Here is a 12,680-nt window from a genome sequence, read left to right as displayed (position 1 = left end):
ATATTCACCAAACTTTTCAAAGAATAAAAGTGTACCTAGAGGCTTGGCTCTTACATTATAAGTACTGTATTTCAAACAAGGCCAAGAAGGTACATTTAGATTTTTACACACAGTACACCCTGATATTTGTCTTATTGTTACGTTTACTGACATTGATATTTGTTGTATCTGTTGTAAACATAATATAGAAACAATTTCTCACCTATTTTGTTATTGTGAAATATCCCAAAAATTTTGGGCAGATCTAGAGTCTTAATGTTTTGAGCTGCTGTCTACTCTTTTAATCTTAAAGATATTATTTGTTACTATGATAATCCAGATGATGGCGCTCTTGAATATCTGATTAATTTCATTATTCTATTTGAAAAGTTTTTTATTCACAAACAGAAATTTTCCAAGTCATTATATAAGATCTCACCTTTTCTCCTAGAACTAAATTCTGTTTGAATCACTCAGTTTACTAAACAACCAAAAAAGTGATAAGCTATGTGTTCTGTTTTTATTTTATGTAACTATCTTTTAATATTTTCATTTATGTTCTTCATATGCATTTATGCTATTTAAATCTGATTTGTATGTGCTGCTACTGTTTAGCTGAATGTTTGTATATTATCCTTTTGTTAATAAAAAAATGACTTTGATGGCATGATTATTAAATATTCACTTAACAAGGTCAAAGAAGTGTCTTTTAAAGAGATATTTATCTAGATATAAATACGTTCTGTGTTTCTTGTGGAAGATCTGGTGAAACTTGATATGACTTTAGTGTAACCGCAACTACACTCACATCTTTTGGACAGACATGATGAACTTTGTTCAAATAAGCAGCATGGCTGCTGCTGACTTTAAGGAAACAGTTGTGTTGTTTGGAGTAGGAAAGTCATATTTTAAAGACTGTGATGTTGTATAAATTTGGAAACTTGCTCTTGATATTTGGTAAGTCTTACATTCACACCAGCAAATTCTCAAACCAAAAAACAAACGTCAGTGTATCCAAAGCCACTTAAAGTATATTTAGACACCCAGTCAGAACTGTGAGGACATAACAAGTATACATATATGTGAAAAACTGTCTCTCATATGAGCGTCACCTTTGGTGATATTTGAATCAGAGAGCTTTTATCCCACTTTTTCTTTATCCTCGTTGTAAATTTCATGTTGTCAATAAAACATTTTAAAAATTAAAAAAAAACTGTATTAGCATGGTGAAAAAATGTCTGGGTGATCGAGGAGCCTGCATATATTTGGAACAAGGAAACATATCGTTTGGAGAGATTAAAAATTTGTTCACATGCAAAAACCTTTCTGCTCATGTAGCATGTTTACTTAGTTAACACTGGGCTTTAATCCATATATTTCAGGAAACATGGAGATAAATGACAGTTATTTATTAAATTATAGTTAGTAAAACACTTTGGAATGTGACCATAACCATCATCATATCCTCCCCAGAGACTGGTGCATAAGAGGTAGCATAAAATAAAGATATGAAACATGCTGGGACAATGTAGGTCTTAGCACCAAAGCATTCACATAAACTGAACATTTTCCACTTTCCGCCATCTTGTTTTGTTGTACAGATATTATATTACAACAAAAACAACTGGATACATGGATCATTCAGCTATTATTGAATGGTACCACAAGATAAACACAAGTATCTCAGTGATCAAGGTTAGCAGCTGTAAAACAGCAACAAACTGACTTTTAGTGCTGTGAAGATGCTTCACTGGTCTGAGGGGTTCTAAGTTTTACTAAAATTAAATGTTCTAAATAAAAGGTTCAATAAATATTAGTGATAAATGAAAACAAGATATTTGATTTTGCAGATAAGTTTTCCTCTCATGGAAAAGAAAAACAATTTGGTTTATTCTAAAATTTCATTATATATCTTTAGTCTGATGCTACACAAAAAAGGTCATATTTGTCAAAAGTCTACAGATTTCAGCTTCCTCTCCTCTTTTTCGGTGAGGGGCTGCTGGGAGAGGATTTTGTCATGCAGGCGGTGGTGTTTGCCTATGCCGAGTTTCGGCAGGCCTCGGTTCAGGCCCTCCAGCAGCACACAGGACTTACACAGCGCCTGGCTGGAGATGTAGCCACACCTGCTGCAGGTCCCCTGCACAGGCATCTTCACCCCCTCCCGCACAGACAGGTTCTCCCCAGAGTGGATGACATCCATGATGGAGCTGGGCCTTATACTCTCAAGGTCCTTTAAGAAGGTCCTTGCATGGCCACGATAAGCATTGGGAGAGTAAATACATTCTGTGGAAAAGTAGTCCAATTTCTTAAAATAAGCATACAAAACGATCTCTTTCTCATACGCATATTTGAGGGGCTTGCAGCGCGGCACGACTCCGTCACCCTCGCTGGATGTGGCGATGGCAGTGCAGCGGCGCAGACGAGCTATGTCACCTCGCAAGACGTTCATCAAAACTGTTTCCGCCACATCGTCAGCATTGTGACCTGAAAAAAAAAAACACACATTCAGGGGAAATTTTGAGCAAAATATGTATTCTTTGACATCAATCTTAAGGCTGCTCAGTCATATTTCAAGGTTGAAGTTTATGTTTGGGCTTACCTGTACATATCTTGTCCACTTTCAGCATGATGGCTCCTCTGTCTAGCGCCTGTCTTCTGAACACTCCACAGAAGGTGCAGTTATTTTTCAGTCCCACTTGCTTCACTATAGCATCCATAGTCCAGCCATACAGCTCCTCATATGACACAATCTTCAGTGGCAGCTCATACTGCTGCTGGTTCCTCTTCACCGTCTCCAACGAGTCGTCTCGATAACCAGTGATTCCCTCATCCACAGAGAGTAGCATAAGCTCGAGGCCATAGCTGTATCGCTCATTCAGGAGCTTCATCACGTGAGCCAGCACTGTGGAGTCTTTCCCACCGGAGGCAGCGATTCCTACCGTCTCGCCAGGTTTAAACAACTTTGCTGCCACGATCGTCTGATGCACCTCCTCCTCAAAGGCCCAGAAGAAGCACTCCTTACAAAGTGAGTGACCGGTTTTTGGACGTCTCAGCACGGCGCGCTTGTCAGCACAGCTGCTGCACAGGACAGGCATCTTGGCTGTAGGCAAAAGTTTGTTGAAAACTTTAACAGGGGTTCCCATGTCAAAGGCCTCCAAATAAATAAGACATCAACCCACAAAGCCCAATCTCATTGCTGCAGATGCTTTATTACAGGTGACGCACTGTTTATAGTGTAGATGGATAGATCTGTGTAGTACAGGAGGAAACCTTTTTCTCTTTCATTATCATTCACTGTCATATCACATCTTAACACTAGTCTCTCATGTAACATTAAGTGATCTTGTACTGTTCTTATAGTAAGAGTGTCCCTACAATCCCTTTATGTAGGGACTCCATCACTTCTCTATAATAATGCTGTCCGGACTTTGGGAAAGCTCTCATCAGGAAAATACACACAGAACTGGAATTTAGACTCCTGCATTATTACATTTACATGATAAATGTCATAGATATAAACTGATGTACTAATTAACTAAATTTTTATTTTGCTGTTGATGAGTTATACTGTCAAACAAAGGAGGAGCGACTTCACCCACAGACAAACTCTACAACGACACAGTTAAGGTTAGCAAGATGTTCAAAGTGTTTTTAGAGAAAGATGAAGTGAAGAGTGGAACTAAAAGTTCATTAAAACGTCTTCAAACATCGTCTAACAGGAGTGTACGTTTAATCATTTAATTGCCATAATGTTGACAGTGAATCTTCGCTGTATACGTTAAATGTGAGACTGTCTCAAGAACAACAAACAACTGTCGGTATTAAACTGGTTGTGACACTTTTTACTGAGTGACACGTTGTATAATTAAAGCTCACGAAAACAAAACGGCAATTATTCAGGTTAGGTAAAGTTTTTACCAAACTCAGTTTTACCAGCCGGTCAACATTAAACGTGTTTCCAGGTCGAGCTAAGCTAGCCAGTAAATTAATCTCGTTTGTTTTAGATTAACATTTTCATACCACGTTTCCGATGAGCCGAGGTCTGAACTGAGGAATGTAGGGAGAAAGTACACCAGGAAAAACGCTAAAAATATAGACCCTCGTATTTAAACAACACATGTGTTAAACGAACAACTAAACTAGCATGTCGTTTCATCACGTTTGCTCTTCTTCACGGGAAATACGGAAGTGACGCTAGTTTAAAGTCCCTGCAGCGCAGCCTGTCGGTTGGAGATGGGTACTGCGCACCAAACAGCACTACTGTCAGCCCTGAAATCTCTAAATCCTCTCCGGTACAGTATCAAAACGTACAGAAATACTCTGCTTGGAATAATAATGTTTGTCTGATATGGCTTTCCCACAAAAAAGTATAATCGCCACTTTAAAATCCTTAAAATAGCATCTTCTCCTTCTCCCTCATTAAAAATCGGTTATGTAGGCTATGTAAATATAGCCTATTTAATTTCAAAAGTTTAACTGCTGATACAACATGTCTCCTATTTCACTGTAAAGTCTATTCTCAGTGTGTGTGCACTGTAGGCTTCATGTTTCTACATCACACTTGTGTAAGTTGAATATTGGACCAGAATTGGCTCCAAACTAGTTGTGATGTTATAAATCCTGCTCATAGGACCACGCCTTAACATCAGATTTTCAGTGATCACATAGAAACTTTCCACTTTCAGTAGCTGAATGTGAAAACAGTCTTCTATTGTCAAACTCTTCACACACATCATTCTGCACAGTGAAGCTCAAATATCCAACCGTAGAAACAAGAAGAACAACACATTTTTGAGTGGAGGCAATCTTTAATTAATATAAATCAGTGTTTTTGACATAACTTAAAATTTGCATGTGATTTCCCTTTTAGATCTTGGTGAAGAACTTGTGCAGATGGGTGTGCAAAACAGAAATGAATCACATAACCAAGTGAAATGTAAGCAATAAGGATTTATTAATTTGCTTCAATTGATGTCACTATTGCAACAGCTGCAATAGGTATCAAAATGCAATTTGGTGTAGATGAGGGACAAGGGTTCGCTGCTGGTAGGGAGTAAGCCTGCAGAGGTCAGGGTTCATGATAGGAAAGAGTCATAAGCTTAGTTGACGGGGTGAAAAGCACCCCTCTGATGCCACTGCATGTCTCTGATGCGCCGAACCGACTGGATCTGAGGAATCTGGGCTCCAAACTCAGCGCTGTCCTTATACTCGCCCTTTTCAAACAGGTACTGATAACCTCTGTAGCCTGGATACTGGTAGCCCACCCAACTGGTGCGCCAGGAACACAGAGAGGGACAACAGATGAGAGACAGTTAGAGGGGAAAGGATAGTGGTAATAGACATGTAGCAGCTATGTGCAATATCACACAACATCTAGTGGGATGATGGACTTACGTGCCACTCTGAACCCTAACAGAGGAGACCTTCTCCTGGTAGCCGTGTGCGTGGAAGCTGGGGACATCGTCATCTATGATTTCTATCTTCTTCCCTGCAAAGCTGGGGTTTTCGTAAAGGACAATCTTGTGCTCCTGGCTGTCCTGGGAGAGGGACAAAGCATTGACACACAGTGAGTGATTTGTTGAGCAACTGATGGGATGGCTGATGGGGGTGTAAGTAACAGTTAAAAGCTGCTTTCTTACCACTTTAATTGGGCGGAATGCAACAATGGTGTCACTGCGCCTGCTGTTGGTCCAGGAATCCCAGCGAGGATACTCCCCCTTCTCAAACACATACTGCTCCCCCTTACAGTTAGGCTGCTCGTATCCCACCCATCTGAGGGGACGAGGAGAAAGAGATGGAGGGTTGTGGTTGGTGCAGGAGCAAAATGACAGCTGGTGCAATCTATGTATCACAGGTTATTTTGTTTTTTTTCTGGCCTTTTATTTCCCCCCTCTTTCTCTGACTTGCCCACTGTCTCTCTGTGTTGTTGGATTTTAAATCATTTTCTAGTTTTCTGTCTGTCTCTGACCCACACTCACGGTCCACAAAGCACCAGTATGGAGCCCACTTTCTCCACGCCTGCTTCCTGGAGGTTGTTACAGGGACCAGTCAGCTCATGGCAGCGTCCCTGGAAGTTTTCCTGCTCATAGATAACCAGCTGCAAAAGGAGAAAAAAAAATCTATTTGGTCTCAATTTAAAGTGTACAAATCCAAGAGGGACACATTGGATGTTTGGAATATGCAAGAATCAAAATAGGAATCGCCAACTCTAAGGAGAAAACTGGAAATTGTTATCAAATCAGTTTGTTCGTCCAACCTTAAACGCACTGGTGCCTGGCTGCTGCTGCTTGGATGCGGGGTTCTGGTGATCTGTGGCCATAGTGAATGGATCGGCAAGGATGAAGCTGAAAAAAACACACGTAAAAGTATAACTTAATGATTGTTTCTGATAAATATCAACAGATGTCCAAATGGTTTGTGAAAGTTTTATATCTTTATATTTAAAATATGAGCAGGTCAAACTGCTGTTAATCCCTCTTTCATAGATTTGGTTTTCTCATGTATATTTATATAAAAGTGTCCATCCATCTCCATCCAAAACAAGTTTCTGAAGCCTTTTGAACACAGAATTACAGCAATGCAATGTGGGATAAAGTTTACAGAGATTAAACCTAAAACATAGTTGCAAAAGGAAGAAAATGTTTTTAAAAATTTATAAAAGTAAACTTAATAAAATACAGAATGACGGACATAAACTGCTTACCAGTACCTGTCTGTGCCAGTGTGTTTGTGATGGCACGATGAGCTCAATATATACGGGGCGCCCAGGGGTGGAAACTCTGCCAACAGTACCCACAGTGTCCAAGCCAGCCTGCAGATCGGCCTGCCATAGGCCCAACACACTGAAATGAGGGGTCACAGTGTAGCCTGCCCCCACCCCGGGGTGTCACACTCCCACAAAGTTATTTCATTAGTAGTCAGTTTTACCCAGCCAGTCATTGTTCGTTATCCACATGATTCAGCACAAACAGTGCCAAGAGTCCCACACCTACAATGAGAGTGAGAGAGAGAGAGGGAAGGACTGTAAAAAGATGGGTTTTACTTTGTTAGAGAGACTAGGACAGTCTGAATACTGCTGAATATTTACACAACTGGAGGTTTATTATATTTTACTTCTAGAAAACACTAATATTGTTCCATGTGGAAATCCATTGCCACTGCTGAATGGAAAGATTAAAAAAAAAAAAAACCTGCTCCAAAGGTTAAAAAGTAATCATTAAAACTTGTTGACCCCACGTGCCATCTTTCCTCCTGTTGGCAGAAAAAACAACGTGACAGCCTTTTTAAAAATAAAATTCAAACAACATATTTCCTAATTCAGTTAGTTTTAATTACCTTGAATTTGTATGTGAACAATCCTGCAAGGGGACAGGCAACTCTGTTGAAGCAGAGATGTGCGAAAACTCAAATGTGTATTTAGGCATGTAACTAATCAGTTTAATGTAAATAAAGGCATTGTGGCAGAGAGGGCATTGTGTTACTGCTGTGGACAGATGGACACATGGTTTCAGGATGCTTTCAATGGAACTGTATTGTTGTGCAGCGGGACGGCCTATTACAATGGTGAGCAGGGGCAGGGGTAGGGGGTAAACATGCTTTTACTCAGATACTGTGCTCGTATATACTGGTACTTTGAATAGTAACAGTTTGTGAAACTTAAATTCCACTATCTATACTTTTTTATTTCACCAGTAAAAGTCACTATTGGTCAGTATTTGCTTTGCAGAATGAGAGTTTTAATGTAATAATGTAACATAAATTCACAAAATATGATGTAGTTTAAACAAGAAAGCAGTATAATGAGTAGTTAGACTCAACACTAGAACAGTGGTTCAGACCTATAGAGCACCTACCAAAAATGATGTGACACCATGAAAAGAAATACTCCTGACAAAATGTAATTATATTTTAGAACATTCTTTTATTTTTTGGGGCACTTCACTGATTTTAAACATGAAGTGTACTCATTACGAGGGGTACTACTCAGGTCAGGAAGGTCTATAATGAAGGATGCTATGAAGTTGCATTATGTGTAATGTAGAATCCAGTGTTAGACCCATACAGGGGGCTAAAAGTCTGAATATCTCGGCTTCTGCTACTTCAGTTTTGACCATTCTTTTTTCAGATGTCTCATTTGAGTACACCAAATTTATGAGAGTGCAATATTCAAAAAGAAAGTCATGAAAGAACTACAATTGCAAATATAGACCTATTGATAAAAATAATTGTTTAATTCTTATGGCTCTTTAGGCAGTAAGCAGCACTGTCTACATCAGTGATGATTAACATCATGGCGGTACTTTATCCTTAAACAAACAACTGAGCACCCGACTGGCTACAGGGGCGCTGAACTGACCTCTGACCAATATGAACAAGTGCATAAAGATCAATACATGTAAGAGACACAAAGCCAAATCCAAGTTTCTGTGTCTTCTTGTAGTTGTGTAGTCTTGTAGTTATATTCCCAAAACACTGAGAGGAGCCATATTATACAAATTTCTGTTGTTTTATAAAAGTCTGTTGGCTAACTCAAATACCAGTTTGATGGGTTTAACAGAGTATATTATATTGTACTGAATAAAACTGACGTACAATGCAAGTGCTTGATACAGATGGAGACTGTGAGGAATCTGGGCATCACTTTCCTTACACTATCCAGGTTATGTTATGTGAAATAGTTCAGTGAACTGTTTGTGGTTCAGTCAAATGCTGGTTCATCATCTGAATAAATCTCATATAATGTACATAGTGGAATATTTGCTCAGTTTGAGAGATGCTTAATATTGTGGAATCATCTGGTAAAAATGTGCTGCTTAAAATATTCTAGGTGGTCTCTATTTTGTTAGAATATATTTTCACTTCATTACACTTAATTTAATTCAGTTCAATTGACACAAGAAAAAAACTGTATGACAAAGCACTGGTTTATTATTTGTGCTGTTTCTGAGTTTACTGGCTAGGTTTTGGCTGTGCATTGCACTTCTTATTGCAGAGGCGAGAGACTCGGAATCTTGCGTTCATGAAGAATATATGAGATTGTTTGTGTATTAAGGGTTCTGTCAAATAATTTAAGGCTCCAAAAAAACAATTCAGCTCTTCTGTGGTGCAACCTTTGTGGGTGTTGAAGCGTATGTCAAAAAGTCTGTATGCTACATAGTGAAAACCACAGACTTATGTGAAGGACTGACATGTGATTCTACAGGATATAAATAGTCCAAAATACACTGAAAATAAATCAAATATGTTAGAAATCCACAGAATTGTCTGGATTATGAATGTTTATGTAGCATGGACTGACTTGATACCCTTACTAAATGCGTCTTAGAGCTCTTTCTCACTGACTCAGTATGGTAGAGTTTAGTATCCTACAGATGTACTAGCTAAAGGGTCATAGCTGGGGGTCTGCATGTCTTTTGCAAGTATTCAAGATGCCATCTATGGGATGAAATATGGGTTGATGAAATTTAGTTTATTCTCTGTTTTTCGTCTATTTAGGCTCTAAAATATCGAGAAAAGTGTGTAGAAAAAGACTCTTCTGAATCATGTTATGTGGGGAATCGTTTCCATTTTTGAATATTACATCAACATCCACTGAATAATGGTTTGCATGTGGAGTTTTATGTCGTCATAAAAAGTAATAACATCTGCAGATGGAATCTATTTAGATAATGTAACATAGATCTTGACTCATTTTCAGATGGTTAATATTTAACTTAACAAAACTATGTAAGTTTTGAGATACTTTTCAATATTTAGAAGAGTTAAATACAGTTAATCCTGATGACCATTTCACAAAGCATCAGATGGACAATGATGACTATGGGAGGGAATGCAGAGCACTCTGTTTTAATAGCAAGCATACATACAGTATGACATCATCTCCATTGCTGTTAAGCAGATGCGTATCCACATATTCACTGAATAAGTCATGTGCTCCTAAAGCTGAGGATTTGAGCTGTCTGACTAAACTGTGAATACACAAGCGATAAAAGTGGCACTCATGACTTTAAAATAGATTCAATTAAAAGCACATCTGCAGTTTATCTGGCTACATTATTTCCACATACAGTAGATGTTTCTCCTAACTTTACCGATTGTGGTTCCCCCAAATCTCTATATCTCAGTTAATACCCTTTTCACCTCGCCACCTCCACTTTGACTTACAACTATAACATCACCAACAAACAGGGCCAAATCGAGGTCAAACAACTTTTATTCGCCACTGAAACATGCATGGCACTCCTCACTGGGCACAAGCAGCGTTTGCCATGGTTAGGTTAAGGCAGGAGGCAGAAGAGGCTGTAAGAGGGGGAAGGGGAAGGGGGGAGGCAGGTGAGGATCCTGCTCAGCTGGCTCCAGCTGTGGCAGGGGGGGCAGGTGGTGCTGGGGCGGGGTCAGGGGCAGGGTCAGGGCCAGGGGCAGGAGCTGGAGCCGGAGCTGGGTCTGGAACAGTGAAACAGCCCCTCTTGTGCCACTGCATGTCCCGCACACGTCGGACAGACTGGATCTGGGGCGCGGGGGCCTCCCAGTCGTTCCAGTGCTTGAAGTCTCCTCGTTCAAAGATAAACTGGCGCCCCCTGTAGCCTGGGAACATGTAGCCAACCCATCTGAAAGAAGAGAATACACACAAACTGTGAACACCCGAGTTATTTGCTTGGAGTTGAGGAGGTAAAAATGCAAGAGTGAGATATGGATGAAAGGCGGATGGAGGGAGGGAGGATCTTACGTTCCGTTAAGAGCCTTGACGCTTGCTACACGATCCTGGAAGCCATGGCCCCACAAACTGGGAACATCATCATCAACAATCTCCATCTTTCTACCAGTAAATCCTGGGTTCTCATAGAGGTGTAGCTTGTGCTCAGCACTGTCCTAAAGTGGAGAGACGGACACAGTGATACTTGATGACAAGGAAAAAGAATTGTGAAGTTATGAGTTAAAATAAAAGCTCCTATTTGAAACCCTGCACATCTTTATATCAGAAGAGATTTCAGACTAGTCACCCACCACTTTCAGTGGCCTTAGAGACAAGAGGGAGTAGCTGTTCTGGCTGTTGGTCCAGGTATCCCAGCGTGGATACTCGCCCTTCTCCAGAATGAACTGCTCTCCTGTGAATCCATGTCGGTCATAACCCACCCAGCTGAGAGGGAAACAAACACATTTATGTTAGGGCGGCTTTATATTTTAAAACTCGAAAATGTGAATTTCACAATCTCTCTCTTATCAAGAGAGGATTACTTACGGTCCAGACTCAACTATCACAGAGCCGACCTTCTCAAGGCCCTTCTCTGTCACATCTTTACACTCTGCGGAAAACTCTGCCTTGCAGCCCTGGAAGTTCTCAAACTCAAACAGCAACACCTGCATCACAGAGAGAAACCATACAGGGGGATAGTTACCAGCAAGGCACCAGAGGAAGCTTTGATAAAGGCTTTCATAAAGTAGTTCAAATTCTCCACTGTGGTGATGATAGAGAAAAAGTTAAAAGGAAATGAAAAAAGAGAGCTGCAGCATTCAGATGGGGCAACAGAATACTTCATATGTTTTGCTGCCTATTCACTGCTCTGTATAATAATATAGCAATAAGCAAGCAGTCAGATTTCTGTATAACTGTGTGCAGATAGTTGTTCCAGTACCTTGTATGTGGCTCCTGCTCCTCCCTGGCTCTTCCCAGCAGCCAGCTGCTCCGGGGCACTCTGCTGCTCCGACATCCTCCTGATCCACTGCTCCTCCACTTTTTGGCAGCAGCAGACACACAGACAAAGCACCATCCATCATGTACGTACAAGCACAAACAGATATGCACAGAGGACGACAGCTCAATGTCACAGTTGTAATTTATAACCCATCCTTAAATAAGAGTGTATTCAGTTCGTATATGTTTAGAATATTTGACTTAAAAGTTAAAGTAGAATACAGATTACAGCCTAATTCTTTAAAATAAAATAGTCCTTCATTAGGCTCCATTGCAATGCATGATACTAAAATTCTCCAAATTGGTCTTCACTCATGCAGCATCATCTAACTCCATCGCATTGGAATCACTACACCGACTACTGTTGATTCCTATGTCCCCAGAATGAGGCTTTTACCTGGGTATGACTGCTAGGAAGTGGTAGTGTCCCTCTTTTTCGGTGCCACTTGGTGTTTGGTGGGGATGAGCCATTAGAGGGCAGAGACGGGGGGGTATTTATGGTTTATTTCTGGCCACAACAGCAGAAAAGGTGGAGCTGTTGATACAGCAAGTCTGTCGCTCACATTGTGTCCGTAACGCTGCCTCTCAATAGGCAGCTGTGTTGGCACACGCTGCCCTGCCTGTCTGCCTGCCTGCCAGCAAGCACTGTGTGCGGGCACAGGGAGAGAGAGCCAAGAGGATTCAGCAAACAGCCCCGCTCAGCACAAATACACACAAACATACACACACGCCCGGATTACACCCAAGCTTAACTGCACTAAACTTCCTAACAAATTCAGGTTAGTGTTAGTATTGAGATCAAATACAGCTCTTTCATGAATAACTGTTTCTATCCATAGGTTTAGCTAGCTTTGATTAATTTCAGTATTATTCTCAGATGTCATTTGGCTTAATACTTTCAGTGCGTGATTTGATTTAAAATAGAAAAACACACAACACGCACCAGTCAAAGAAATACTCAGAAAGATGGAGAAATTTCCCTTTTTGAATGTTTATAGGGATAAACTTA

At 40.3% G+C, this 12,680-nt stretch overlaps 3 protein-coding genes across 3 annotated transcripts; all 3 read right to left on the bottom strand.

Annotated features, from left to right (window-relative positions):
• Nucleotides 1-1,373: 1,373 nt before the first annotated feature.
• ctu1 (cytosolic thiouridylase subunit 1 homolog (S. pombe)) lies at nt 1,374-4,164 on the bottom strand. Its single transcript, XM_042421327.1, has 3 exons — nt 4,000-4,164; nt 2,579-3,079; nt 1,374-2,463 (listed from the first exon to the last, which is right to left on the bottom strand). Exons 2-3 carry the CDS (start codon nt 3,072-3,074, stop codon nt 1,928-1,930), a joined length of 1,032 nt encoding a protein of 343 aa, XP_042277261.1. The 5' UTR covers nt 3,075-3,079; nt 4,000-4,164; the 3' UTR covers nt 1,374-1,927.
• Nucleotides 4,165-5,078: 914 nt separating this feature from the next.
• Nucleotides 5,079-6,762, bottom strand: crybb2 (crystallin, beta B2). Its single transcript, XM_042420869.1, has 6 exons — nt 6,683-6,762; nt 6,236-6,323; nt 5,958-6,076; nt 5,619-5,751; nt 5,374-5,516; nt 5,079-5,247 (listed from the first exon to the last, which is right to left on the bottom strand). Exons 2-6 carry the CDS (start codon nt 6,296-6,298, stop codon nt 5,079-5,081), a joined length of 627 nt encoding a protein of 208 aa, XP_042276803.1. The 5' UTR covers nt 6,299-6,323; nt 6,683-6,762.
• A 3,550-nt stretch (nt 6,763-10,312) lies between these two features.
• LOC121903643 (beta-crystallin B3-like) lies at nt 10,313-12,144 on the bottom strand. Its single transcript, XM_042420868.1, has 6 exons — nt 12,069-12,144; nt 11,613-11,710; nt 11,219-11,337; nt 10,984-11,116; nt 10,706-10,848; nt 10,313-10,586 (listed from the first exon to the last, which is right to left on the bottom strand). The coding sequence occupies exons 2-6, from the start codon at nt 11,685-11,687 to the stop codon at nt 10,325-10,327; spliced, it is 732 nt and encodes a 243-aa protein (XP_042276802.1). The 5' UTR covers nt 11,688-11,710; nt 12,069-12,144; the 3' UTR covers nt 10,313-10,324.
• Nucleotides 12,145-12,680: the final 536 nt, after the last annotated feature.

This window comes from Thunnus maccoyii, chromosome 9 (genome assembly GCF_910596095.1).
Source record: "Thunnus maccoyii chromosome 9, fThuMac1.1, whole genome shotgun sequence".
In the NCBI taxonomy this organism is placed as follows: Eukaryota; Metazoa; Chordata; class Actinopteri; order Scombriformes; family Scombridae; genus Thunnus; species Thunnus maccoyii.
This window is presented reverse-complemented; position numbering and strand designations above follow the sequence as displayed.